This window comes from Akebia trifoliata, chromosome 2 (genome assembly GCF_017979445.1).
Source record: "Akebia trifoliata isolate Shusen 1 chromosome 2, ASM1797944v1, whole genome shotgun sequence".
Classification (NCBI taxonomy): Eukaryota; Viridiplantae; Streptophyta; class Magnoliopsida; order Ranunculales; family Lardizabalaceae; genus Akebia; species Akebia trifoliata.
The window spans coordinates 29,456,933-29,469,938 of record NC_141376.1 but is presented as its reverse complement, the minus strand read 5'-3'; the positions used below and the strand labels follow the sequence as shown (position 1 = coordinate 29,469,938).

Below are 13,006 nucleotides of genomic sequence, written 5' to 3'. Positions count from 1 at the left end.
CTAAAAACTTTATAAATAGGAGCCTCCACACCCTATTTTCGTATCAAAGAAAAAATCCTAGAAAAAGTAGGTGAAAAAGCCTCCACAACCTCCCCAAAACCCTAATTTTGGAGCCCCAACTCCTTCCCTAACACCCGTATTCCGATTTTAGCCTAAAAAACACCCAAAAACCTCTAAAAAACATCCCAAAAATCCACAACAAATTCAAAGCACCCAGATCCAAGAAGGAGATACCTTACCTCGGAGATCAGAAATCAGATCTGGAGATAGAACGAAGTAAGAAATACGGTACAAGGAGCCGTTTTCACCAGATCTGAGGGAATAACACTTTTACAGATCGAAGGTAAGCTTTTTTCATTATTTTTTAATCTAGGTTTGTCATTAGCGATGTAGATTTATTTGGGATAAGTAGAGACCGGCAATGGTCGGGCGGGGTTGGTGCCTAACACCTTCCAACCCCGTAACATGATCCCCGGATTCAGATTTTCTGTAGTATATTAGTTCATTATCCGTTTTAGAGTCAGTTTGGTTCCTAGACCATAATAACTAGGTGGCGACTCCCAAACCTCAAGGGTCAAAAGCGGATCCGCGCACCCCGCGGATCGAGGGCGCTTTTAGTGCCTAACACCTTTAATCCCGTAACGTGATCCCCGGACTTATTTTTTTTGTAGTTCAGTACTTTTTATCCGTCTAGAGTCATGTTTCGATTCCTAGACCGTAAAACTAAGTGGCGACTCCCAAACACAAAAAACGGATCCGCACCCGTAGATCGAGGGCACTTTCATCGAAGAATTAAAAATATAATTTAATAAATATCCCTCCAAGGGGGGTTCTCCAAAAACTTAAAAAATCCTTATTCTACTTAAGTCAAAATATAAAATTCAAATAAAACTTAATTAAACCCTAATTGAAATAACTTAATCTTATATCTAAGTGACTTAATCCCAAACCTTAATCTCAAATCCTAATTTTCTAAAAGCTCTTTAAAAAGGAGTCTTCACCACCTAATTTTGCTAGTAAAGAAAAATCCTAGAAAAGAGAAGCTAAAAACTCTCCCAAGACTTTCCAAAATCTTAAATTTGAAGCCCCAACTCCATACCTAATACCTAAACCCTATTTTTTTCACTTAAAAAATACCTAGAATTTCTTAAAACACCTCAAAAAGTCAAAAATATTTAGATTTATGAGAAGAAAACCTTATCTCAGAGATCGGAAGCAGATCTAGCGACGGAGACAAAAACGGGAAGATTGACACGAGGAACGCTCTCCGCTAGTTTCTGAGGGAATCGACCATCGCAATCACCTAAGTAAAGAAGGTAATTTGTTTTATTTTATTTTTTTAGGCCATTTTTTCTTGCAATGTAAAATTTTTGAGAAATGTAGAAAACGACGTTTGCCGGGCGAGATTGGTGTCTAACACCTTAAAATCCCGTAACATGATCCCCGGACCCATTTTTTTTTAGTTCAATACTTTTTATCCATTTAGAGTCATGTTTAGTAACTAGACTATAAAACTAGGTAGCGACTCCCAGAAAAATAAAAAGCAGATCCGCATCCGCGGATTGAGGGTGCTTTCAGCCATATTGAGTCCTAAGATCTTTGAAGAGATCTCTCGTGGATCTTGGGCTCAATCTCAAAGATTCATATTTCGTTCAGGATCCTTAGAATCAGGGGATTCACCATGATCGAATTCCGATTAAGAGAGAAACCCTGATTTGAAGGAAGGATCTATAAATAGAGGAATCAATGAAAGAAAAAAAAAGGATTGGAATTTATAGCTTCTTGAATATTATATTGTCTGCAACTTTAACTTGATCGTCGGAGGATTATTGGCAGGTACCATACTAGTGCTAACAAGAGGGACGGGGGAGCTATTTCGGTTCAGTAGAGCAGGGTTGATCAAGGTAAAACTTGATTCTGCCTCTATAGTATTGATTCACGGTTAGATCATTAAACGAATTTAGGAACACAGGTCTGCTTGTTTAATTGTTAACTTGTTATATCCCCTTTTAAGTTTTGTTCTAGTATATAATCTTCCAAGGCTACTTGTTCAATAATTCGTAGATTTACTTGGTTGTTCCATTATATGGAGAATTTTCTTTTTTAGGGGGAGGGGAGGGGGGTTGGAAAAAAATCACTAAATGTTAACATCCTTTTTGGTAGATACAAAGGCATATAAGGCCACTTGTTCAAGGTAGGCTCCTGATGCAAGGCGAAGAACAATTTTCCAATTGATCCTTAATTCTCAAAAGAATACCGAACAATTGGGTATCAGAAACTTTTTGATTCACACGCCAAGTAATTGCAAAAATACTAAAAACGTCTAAAAAACAAGGTAGACGAATGAATCGAGCTTAAAAACAAAAACTCAATTACAAATAAATTGATCTTGAAGATCTCAACATTTCCATTCAAAAGTCGATCTTCTCGGATTATTCTGATTTCATCGCCCCTTGAGATCTGTGGGCTTAGGCCTTAAGCTTAGACATTTGGCGATCCAAACGTTTCATGAATTCTTTTACAATGATCTCTACATCAGCTCCCAGGTTGCCAATTGTCCAGACATCTTCTCGATAGCTCTGCCTAGAATGATCGCACACGAATATACACTTAATAAACAAGTAGTTCAAGTCTCCTTCCTAATCTCTACAAAGGCAACAGACTGCGTTGTCAACAACCCTCCAGTCCTTCAGCCATTTGAAAGTTTTCAGTCCTCCTCTCCCCTTCACTGATAAGGGCATCAACACTAGAATTAGGCCCCACTCCAGAATCATAGCGCAATTCATCAAGGAACTCATTTTTTAGGATACCAAGGTTTCTCCCAAGGTTTGGAGGAATTTAAATGGATTCAACACAAAACTTGGTTGACTCAATTGAATTTTTTAAGTGAATAACCAATTTGTCAACTCAAATTGAAAATGTACCAATTCCTCCGATAAAAATTGGACTGAGTTTACAGTTATACTCAAAGGTGGGTTACCCTAAACATGTAGTGAAATGATATCTTATTTAATAGGAAAGTACACATTCCAAACTATTTACAAAGTTAGTTAAAAAAATTGGTAATTATTTCACTTTTTTATAAATACCATGAATGCCCTTAATATTAATTTAGTGAAAAACCAATTTTACCCCTACTATATTATCATTTTAGGGGATCTCCAACCAACCCCTTCAAAAAAATGTTGGAAAAATCTGCATTTTTTTTATCCAGATTTTTGTGATCAAGTAGGGATATTCGAGCTACGATACAAGTGGGTCCCATTAATTTTTTGAGGATGGACCACTTGGAAACTTATTCATCTCATTGAAGAGAATAGTTTCATGTTTTAAGTTGTCAAAAATCCATTATGGGTGAATGACAAATCAGCTCCAAAGAACCCCTATTAGCCATGGTTTGTTGTATGTGGTTTATAAGATTATTGAGTTTATAAGAGAAACTCTTTAGTCCCACATCGGATAGGAATAAGAAAATTGTCTAGTTCTTATATAGAACTTCTTATATCACTTAAGTGTATATGAGAGAGAGACTTGGATAAGCCCACGCACGCGCACAAGGGGCCCATGGGCTCAAGAAGGATTTGATCCATTGGTCCAAAATATCCTTAATGCGTATGCGGGCACACGATGCACGCGCAGGGGGGGGTGCAAATTTCGTCACACACCCCTCACCGTCCATTTAATTTTAAGGGGCACACCCCTCACCGACCATTAGAACACCATGGGTGCCTGTTCGGTCGGCCAGTAAGGACACCTCCCTTGATTTCTTTGGGTGTCTCTTAAGAGACACACATGCACCTGTCCTTTTCTAAGAGACACTTGCACATTCATTTTCGTCTCTTAAATTTCTATAAATAGGTCATCTCGACCTCAATTTTATTCACTCAAAAATTTTCTCTTCTTCTTCTTTGCTGTTTAAACGTGCAAGCATTCTGTTTTCCTTTTGCATTCTTTGAGAGTATAAAGAGTAGCGTTCGGTTCGCTAGACGTGTAGATTGTAGTGCTGCCTCTACACGTGTGATCGTTGTATCCTGGGAGACAATTGTTCATTGATCCGTGTGCACCAAGTTGCGGGAACAAAATTGTCTTAAGGACATTGTGTTCAACACAAGCCTCGGTCAAACTTTTATTTTGTTCATTCTCGGGTATCTACCGCATCAAAAGTTCAACAAAAAATCTCTTCAAAACAACATCTTCGACAAAGTTTAGACAGTGTTGAACTCTAACCAGCAGCCCAACTTAAAAAAAACATCTTCTTTACTTTTGTTGGTGGGTTGATTTAAAATTTTGAACTTTTGACATAAAAATGATTTAAAAATATGTTAGTGGATTGTTTTGAAAATTTTGAAGGACAGAAAACTTTTAAAATGTTGAATGGAAAGAAAAGGAAATTAGCGAAAGCGAATAGTGATATAGAGATCCCTTGCAAAATTGAAGATTATTGGAGTTTAATTTTGCAAAACGATCTCCATATTTCAAGATGGAAGGTTTAATTGCAGATGCTTAAAAAAAATCACCACAAGAGTAATAACCACGATTTGGAACTATTTTGGAATATGCACTGTCATGGTAATTTGGAGATCTCTTCTCCATGAGTTGGTAAATTTCTCTTTAATGATTACTTAAAATATACACAACTGTTAATTATAAAGTATTAAAACTATTTTCAAACTTGTAATTGATTAAAACTAATATAAGGGCAAAATATCTTATCTCATGACCTGATTTTGGTGATTTCACAACTGAGTCAGCTCTGTTAACAAGTTGAACTGATTATTATGGAGTTGACTCATAAAATTTGTTAAATGGAGTCAACTTTAAATCCAATTGAGTGGCGTGAACTTCTGTTGGCACCCCAACTTTTACTTGTTACATTCCAATTATTTAAATTATTTAATCATATCCAGTTAAAACTAACACACTATTTAGAATCATAACTAGCATAAATTTCCATAACAGAATTTTCCCATAACACACTAATAAAAATTGTACACTGATTTGTTTCTTTAAAAATCCATAAGAGAGAACATGAACCATCGACAATCATTTACTCCGACAACTTAATGTTGATGTTGTTCTCTCTTAAAATGAGAATTAATCTACTCACCTTATTTATTTAATTTAGTTGAGGTGTAATAAGTAAAATTCGGGGTGCCAATAGAATTACCCTTAATAATTGATTGCTGATCCTACCACCATCAATTATTGAGTAAGCACATGCACCACCCAAAACAAGTCAAAAGCTGTTGCTGTTGTTGCTGTTTCTTCTTCTTCTTCTTCAACATCAACAATTTCATTCATCAATTGCAATTCTCTTTCTGTTTCATAGTCTTCTTAAGAGATTTATATAATAAGCATGGCAAAATCAGTTGCACATGCTTTTCTTAAGCCTGTATTGGAGCAGCTTGGCTCTTCAATTGTAACAGAGTTCGGATTGTTATGGGGTGTTCAGGAGGAGTTGGACAAATTGTCTAGTTTAATGTCAGCAATTCAATCGGTTCTTCAGGATGCTGAGGAAAAGCAAATTCATTCGAAGCAGGTGAGAGATTGGATAACAAAGCTTAAAGATCTCGCTTACGATGCCGAAGACATATTGGATGAGTTTGCAACTGAAGCTTTACGATCCAAAGTGGAAACTAGTAAGTGGAAGCAGGTATGCAATTTCTTCCTTTCCTGCTTCGGTTTAAAGTCGCTTCGATTTCGATATGAGATAAGTCATAAGATGAAGGTCATCAATGAGAAATTAGAAAGGATTGCAAAGGAAAGGAATGATCTTCATCTTCGTGATGGAGATGGAGGATTAAGGCTACCTGAAGTCAGGACGAGACTGGAAGCCATCTCCTTGATACATGAATCAGATGTTTTCGGTAGAGAAAATGATAAAGAGAAGTTAATAAATCTGTTGGTATCGGATGGGTCTGTTGCAAAGGAGCCCTCTGTTATTCCCATAGTCGGTATGGGTGGAGTCGGTAAGACAACCCTTGCTCAGCTTATTTACAATGATAAGAGGGTTGTGAAGCATTTCGACATGCGAGGTTGGGTTTGTGTATCTGAAGATTTTAATTTAAAGAGACTCACAAAAGCAATTATCGAAAGTATTTCCAAACAACAATCATTTAATTATGAGAAATTATCCCCACTTGCGGAAGAAATTCAGAAAATAGTGAGTGGGAAGAAATTTCTACTCGTGTTAGATGATGTATGGAACGAATATTACAAATATTGGGAAGCCCTAAGAGATCCCTTGCGATGTGGAGACAAGGGGAGTAAAATTATTGTCACCACTCGAAGTGAAAAAGTTTCACAGATCATGGGCACTATTCAAAGTTTTCCCATAGGAAAATTGTCTGATGAAGACTGTTGGTTATTGCTAGGAAAACGGGCATTTCCAACTGAGAGCTGGGATGAACATCCAGATCTGGTGGTGGTTGGCAAGAATATTGCAAAAAAGTGCAGTGGTATACCTTTGGCTGCAAAGACACTCGGAGGCGTCTTACAAGGTACGAAACAAGAAAGAAAATGGAAAGACATTTTGAACAGTGAAATATGGAAATTGCCACAAGGAGGAGAAGATGATATCTTAAATTCTCTAAGATTGAGTTATCATCATTTGCCCTCACATTTAAAGCAATGCTTTCTGTATTGTAGCATATTTCCCAAGGACTATGAATTTGAAAAGGAGGAATTGGTCAAATTGTGGATGGGGGAAGGTTTTATTACATCTGATGTGGGGCAAAGGGAAATGGAAGATGTGGGTTGTGATTACTTTGATGATTTGCTATGGAGGTCATTCTTCCAGTGTGAGAAAAATAAGTATGATGAATTGGTGTACAAGATGCATGATCTGATTCATGATCTAGCACAATCACTTTCTGAAGGTGAATGTTTTAGAATGGAGGTCGAAAAATTAATTGATTTTCCGGAAAAGGCTCGGTATGCTTCTTGCATCACTCTTACAATGTTGGAGCGGTCTCTTAAAAGCAAAAGGCTTCACACTTTACTAGTGTTCCGGGAGTATGAAACTAAAATGGTCCCCACTAATCTATTCCAACAAATGAAATTCCTTCATGTGTTGAAATTGGATTGTCTTGAAATGACAGAGTTGCCCGATTCAATTGGCAATTTGAAACACCTACGATACTTTGCCCTTTCATCTTCTTTTATAAAAAGATTGCCTGAATCAGTGAGCAGCATTTATAATCTGCAGACATTAGATCTTAGACGCTGTTATAAATTGGTTGAGTTACCCAAGGACACAAGAAACCTGATTAACCTACGACATCTTACCTTTCCCAAATTTCCAATGAGTTCGACACCAAAGGGAATTGGGAGATTAACATGTCTACGGACACTGTCAAAGTTCGTTGTTGGTAAAGATAGTGGGCATGAGATAGGACAATTGATGAAATTGATTAACCTCAGAGGTCGATTGCAGATTTCAGGGCTCCAAAATGTGGTCAATGCGGAAGAGGTCGTGCTGGATTATAGAGAATATATTGAAGTGGAGGAGTTGGATTTATCATGGGAAGGTTATCAGAGTGTAAGTATAGCAGAGGAAATACTTGAAAGGTTCCAACCTCACCCTAATCTCAGAATCCTAAATATCGAAGGCTACAATGGTGAAAGATTTCCAAGCTGGATTGGGGATCCGTCTTTCTCCAAACTAGAGCAAGTGGTGATAAGGGATTGTAAATCATGTCAAACCCTCCCTCCTCTCTGGCAGCTACCTTCCCTCAAGAGATTATATCCACGCGGTGGTGATTTTTGGGTTGATGGAAACCTGTTTAATAAGGCTTTTCCCTCATTGGAAGTGCTTTTTATTAGTTCATTCCCAAATTTAGTAGAATGGAGTAGTGGCACTGAAGAAAAATGTGATTTCCCTTGCCTCCATACTCTTGGAATTGGTGATTGCAGGAGTTTGATTGCTCTTCCAAGGTTTTTGACAAATGAGTTTGATTGCTCTTCCAAGGTTTTTGACAAATGTTCGTGAGTTAAATTTAACAAATTGCAATGAGAGAATATTAAGCTCTCTGTCTTACTTCATCAAGAGTTGTATCTTTATAGCCTTCCTCAACTGGCATCCTTGCCAGATGGATTGAAAAACCTCATCTCCCTTAAATACTGGAAATCTTACATTGTGAAAGACTAGCAACCTTGCCAAAGGAGGGACTGCCCACCACGCTTCAAAGTCTCCAAATTTACGATTGTCCATTGCTAGCAGAACAGTGCCAAGAGGAGAGTGGCGAATATTGGCCCAAGATATCACACATCCCCAACTTCTACACGGTATGCTTTTTTTCTTTTTACACTAAAATACCCTAAATACCCCTAAATTAATCACAATTTGAAGTTTGACCGTTTTTTAACTTATAAAATATATAATAATAAAAAAAATACAACTTATTTATCAAAATTACTTTCTTTTTTATATTATGGATTTTGCAAATAGTTTGAAACTTTTGTTGTCCCCAATAAATAAGATAATTTCATCCCATTATTTGGTAACTTGTGAGACTCACCTCCAACACTTATGGAATCAATTTTTCGATTTTAGAATGAAAATGCATTGATTTACTTAGGAAAAACTAAAATAAAATGTTTTATTATTTTAAAATATTATGAAATTTTTACCAATAATATTGAGTTTTAAATTAAATAATAACATTTTCCATTGTTTAACATTTCAATTTTCATATATATTTTTTTTAAAACATATTTAAACTAAGAATGGGACTACAGTCTTGAGTTGCATTTATCATAAATCTTTTAATTTTTCTAGTGTTCATGTTTCAGTTGCTACACTGGAAGCTAATAATTTTCTTTTCTAGGACTTTTGAACGTATTGTGCAAATGATTCTGATTCAAGAAGTGGTGCAAAGTGATTCTGAATAGGTATGGTTGAAAACACAGATCTGACATGGAGTGTTCAGAGTTGTAACCTTAGTTTTATTCTTCGTTGTGTTGATTTGAAAATTGGCCGAGTCAACACAACCAAGTACTTGGATTTCAAGGTGACTCGGACTCACTAAGTCATCAATTTGACTCGATTTGCATTGGAGTTGAGTTTTAAAACTATGGCTATAATTATACTAGCAATGTTTTCAATACTGAATTCAACAAAAAAAATTCATATATTTTTGGCAACGATGGTACCAGGGTTCAATTTTTGTGGATCAATTCATATATATTACAAATTGAAAAAAGTTTGTGTAAATTGTATCAATTCATATTAATGAAATTATATTTTTCTTTCCCAAAATCATATTTGGAAAAGGAAATTTAAAATTTTATAAATTTAAAATGGATCAGAAAAATTGTTGATTCACTTATGGTTTTATTTGATGGGAAACTTCATTAATTGGCTCATTTGTTCAAATCAGTACATAAAATACTATAACTAATGTCATTTCAGAGTTTTTAAACAAATAACGAAGATGTGAACCCTATTGTTCCTACTTAACCAATGGGCTTGAGTTTCATAGGACGCCGCATGTATTGAGGACATTTCTAACTAACGAAAACACCCAAGCTAGGGTAGCCTTCAATACATGTGGCATCCTGTTTTTGGTTAATCATTTAATCTGAGATTCTGTGAAATCTTGAGATTTAATCGAGTTGTTTTACATTTAGAGCTATTTTTAGAGAACATGATACAAAATATAATTATAAATTCTAATATATTTAACAAATTTGGACTCGTGAATCATTGAGTTAACTCGACTAAAGGCTTTATTTACATCTGAACTTTTATTTTGCAGATGGTGGGATCAAACAGGTTCTGGACCCAACAGGAAATGTGAATTTAAGCCCATTTCAGCAGTGGAGAAGTGCCTATGAGTGTATGCAAAATGTAAGAATCTTTGATTATTTCTCCTAAAGCTGTTAATAGATCAGGTCTAGATCCGATCAGGTTGATCTGAGACCCGATCCGATAATTATCAAATTCAGTCATTCTCAAGTTGAGTTATTTTTTAGGTCCAATATTAGGATCCTAATCCAATCAGATAAAAATTGTATTTGATATACAACTTATAAATAAACTTCATATATATATATATATATATATATAGGGTCGGGTTATTACGACCCCCTTTGCGACACACCATTTTGTCTTATATGGGCAAAAATGTTTGGAATGGGCTGATTTTTTGTGAGGATGATCTCTATGGTGAGGAGATCATCCTTGCCAAAAATCAGCTCATTATGAAATTACTAACCCCATGTTTTCAAGTTGAAAAATTTTAGACCGTCCAATTTTTGTAAATCAATTTTGATGGGGTTAGAAGTTTTGGAATGGGATGATTTTTTGTCCAGGATGATCCCCTCATCACAGAGATCATCCTCACAAAAATCAGCCCATTCCAAATATTTTTGCCCATATAAGACAAAATGGTGTGTCGCAAAGGGGGTCGTAATAACGCCATCCATATATATATATATATATAGAGAAAAGAGTTGTATGGTAAATCTTATGAAGTAGACACCGTTTCCTATTCTATAGGAACTGAATTCCGTTCTTGATCTGACTTTAAAGAGTCATGATTTCCAGACTTGAAATTTGTACTCAATCTGTACGCAGCTGACAAGGGCACAAAACCATAGATTCTTTTTTTTGGGATACACAAGGCAAAAAGATCGACGGTTCTGTTTGCTTTCCACGTCAACAGACTGAGTGAAAATTTTCAAGTCAGAAATCATTTGTGGTCTGAAAAAAGGAGAGAGAGATTAATTCTTTGATTCAAAAATTAATTTTTAATTATTTTTTTACTAAAAATGTATGAAAAATAATTTGCTTTTTAAGAAGGTAGACAATATATATAGAAGCATCCTAGTGTTTTTAATTTTAATAAGGCTTTAAGTTTGATATGGGGATATAAGTTTTTTGAAAAATTTAATATTTATACACATGAATTTTTGAAAGTTTTCTATAGTGTTGAACTCGAATTATATCCGAAACACTATCATATCACATTTTTGACATTCTTTGACTTTTTGACCAAATTTTTAAATGAATTACTAAATGTATATTCCAAATCATAGTCGAATTAATCTTGTAAATTTACAAATGTTATAATGCCAATGGCTTATTTTTAATTTTTATTAATAAAATAATTTGAAATATTTTTACATTGAATGTTGTTCATTGGTATTATATTGTTTTATGTTCAACGAAGGGATAATAATATGTGACATTTGGTCAATAATATAGCATTAAAGGATATTTCATCAATGAAATTATATTTTTCTTTTCCCAAAATCATATTTGGAAAAGGAAATTTAAAATTTTATAAATTTAAAATGGATCTGAAAATTTGTTGATTCACTTAGATTGGTGGTTTGGTTATGTAAAAAAATTAACAGTTCTTCAAAATATTATGATTTTATTTGAATCGGACCAACTTCATTAAGTCCGCCCATTCGTTCAAATTAATACATAAAACACTAATAACTAATGTCACACACGAGTTGAGTTTCTGAATGAGATATGGGTCAATTCTAACCTGACTAGCCTCCCTCAACCCATAAATTGAACTTGACTTTTTCCACTCACAGCCCGACCCAAACTTTATCCACAGCCGACCAGGATGGATAATTCTTTGAAAAACGCGAAATTTGACACACTGAAACCATCAAATTCCCACATATTTGACGGTCCACCCCGTCAAAAAATGCCATCGAAAGTTTGTTAGTTGGATTCAAAAATCAATGGACTAAATCCGTTGATTATTTTTTGATAGCTCTTACTCATGAAATTTAGTGCCTTCATTAGTCCAATTTATTCCATTTTGAAGTAGGGGCCACAATTGTTATGATTTTGGTAATTGTTACTTATGAATTCTACAGGTTGTCATCTAAAGGGACTCTTCAAGAAGTACAAGTTGACGGATCTGCAAAACATGGTAGCAAAACATGATAGGCACCATGAGGAAAGGATTACTGAGCTATAAAATGAGATGCATATGTAGAGAGAAATTCAAAGTGAGGTGCAGGTGCAAATAACTCAGTTCTTCCGCAACATATTTCCTGATGGCCATCCTCCTAGTCAGGTACTTTGAGAGGCACCTAGATACATTTAGTTCCACTACTTACACCTCTTTACCTACTTTTGTCATCCTCCTAGTCAAGGACTTTGAGAGGCACCTAGATACATTTAATTTCACTACTTTAGATTTATTTACATGTTTTTTTTTTAAAACTTATATAATATTTTTTTCTTCTTATATTGTTTAACTAATAATTGTTATTTTATTGTTAATTAACCCCTTTTTAACTCCGCCGACGTAAAATTAAATGTTTTACATTGCCGGTCCCAAGCCCGGATAAAGGAGGAGGGAAAAGGAAGATCCAATGAGTATTTTACTTTGATATATTTAGTGAATACTTGATTTTGATTTAATTCAACTCGTTATTTTATATCTTATAATTTTTGTATGTTTGACTATGATCTCATGTGATTTCTCTTGGACAGAAAACGGGAATTTATAGGAATGAGTTTGAGGGTCCCCCAGGAAGTAAGATGTTCCTCTTTCAAATAAGTGAATTTCTAAAAAGAGTTACTATTACCATATCAACCTTTACTAATGCCACACCAACTATGTGCAATTCTTTGGTGATTTACATAGGAATTGGTGTGGCATTAGTAAAAGTTGGTGTGGCAATAGCAACTCTCATTTCTAAATGACCCCTATATTCTATATTCAGTTAAACTTTAAATAGATCCCTTGGGATGAAGTTTGATAGAGTATGTTGAAAAGAACTTGATAGATCCCTTGTATCATGTCATGAAGCTAGGAAACAAATATTTGGATTTTTCTTACATGTTTCAACATAAGCAAGCAATTTTCCATTCATGTTGTATCCTGCCCCAAATTTTGGATAAGGCTTTGATGATGATGAGCTCATGTTGTGGTTTAAAATATTTTATAAAAAAAAATAACTTTTTCTCTTCGAATTATCAGAAAGAAAAAGTTATTTCCTACAGTCAACAGGTCATCTTCCATACAAT

At 35.0% G+C, this 13,006-nt stretch overlaps 1 protein-coding gene across 1 annotated transcript; it reads left to right on the top strand.

Annotated features, from left to right (window-relative positions):
* The first annotated feature begins 5,235 nt into the window (after window positions 1–5,235).
* On the top strand, window positions 5,236–12,221 carry LOC147410073 (putative disease resistance protein RGA3). Its single transcript, XM_086432047.1, has 5 exons — window positions 5,236–7,935; window positions 7,970–8,049; window positions 8,117–8,286; window positions 9,759–9,850; window positions 11,845–12,221. The coding sequence occupies exons 1-4, from the start codon at window positions 5,357–5,359 to the stop codon at window positions 9,798–9,800; spliced, it is 2,871 nt and encodes a 956-aa protein (XP_086288173.1). The 5' UTR covers window positions 5,236–5,356; the 3' UTR covers window positions 9,801–9,850; window positions 11,845–12,221.
* Window positions 12,222–13,006: the final 785 nt, after the last annotated feature.

Excerpts from the sequence above, each read along its gene's own strand:
- LOC147410073 (XM_086432047.1), top strand. The coding sequence starts at position 5,357 with ATGGCAAAATCAGTTGCACATGCTTTTCTTAAGCCTGTATTGGAGCAG. Across the intron at positions 7,936-7,969 it reads AGTTTGATTGCTCTTCCAAG|GTTTTTGACAAATGTTCGTG; the intron begins GTTTTTGACAAA and ends TGCTCTTCCAAG. Across the intron at positions 8,050-8,116 it reads TCTGTCTTACTTCATCAAGA|AAATACTGGAAATCTTACAT; the intron begins GTTGTATCTTTA and ends CTCATCTCCCTT.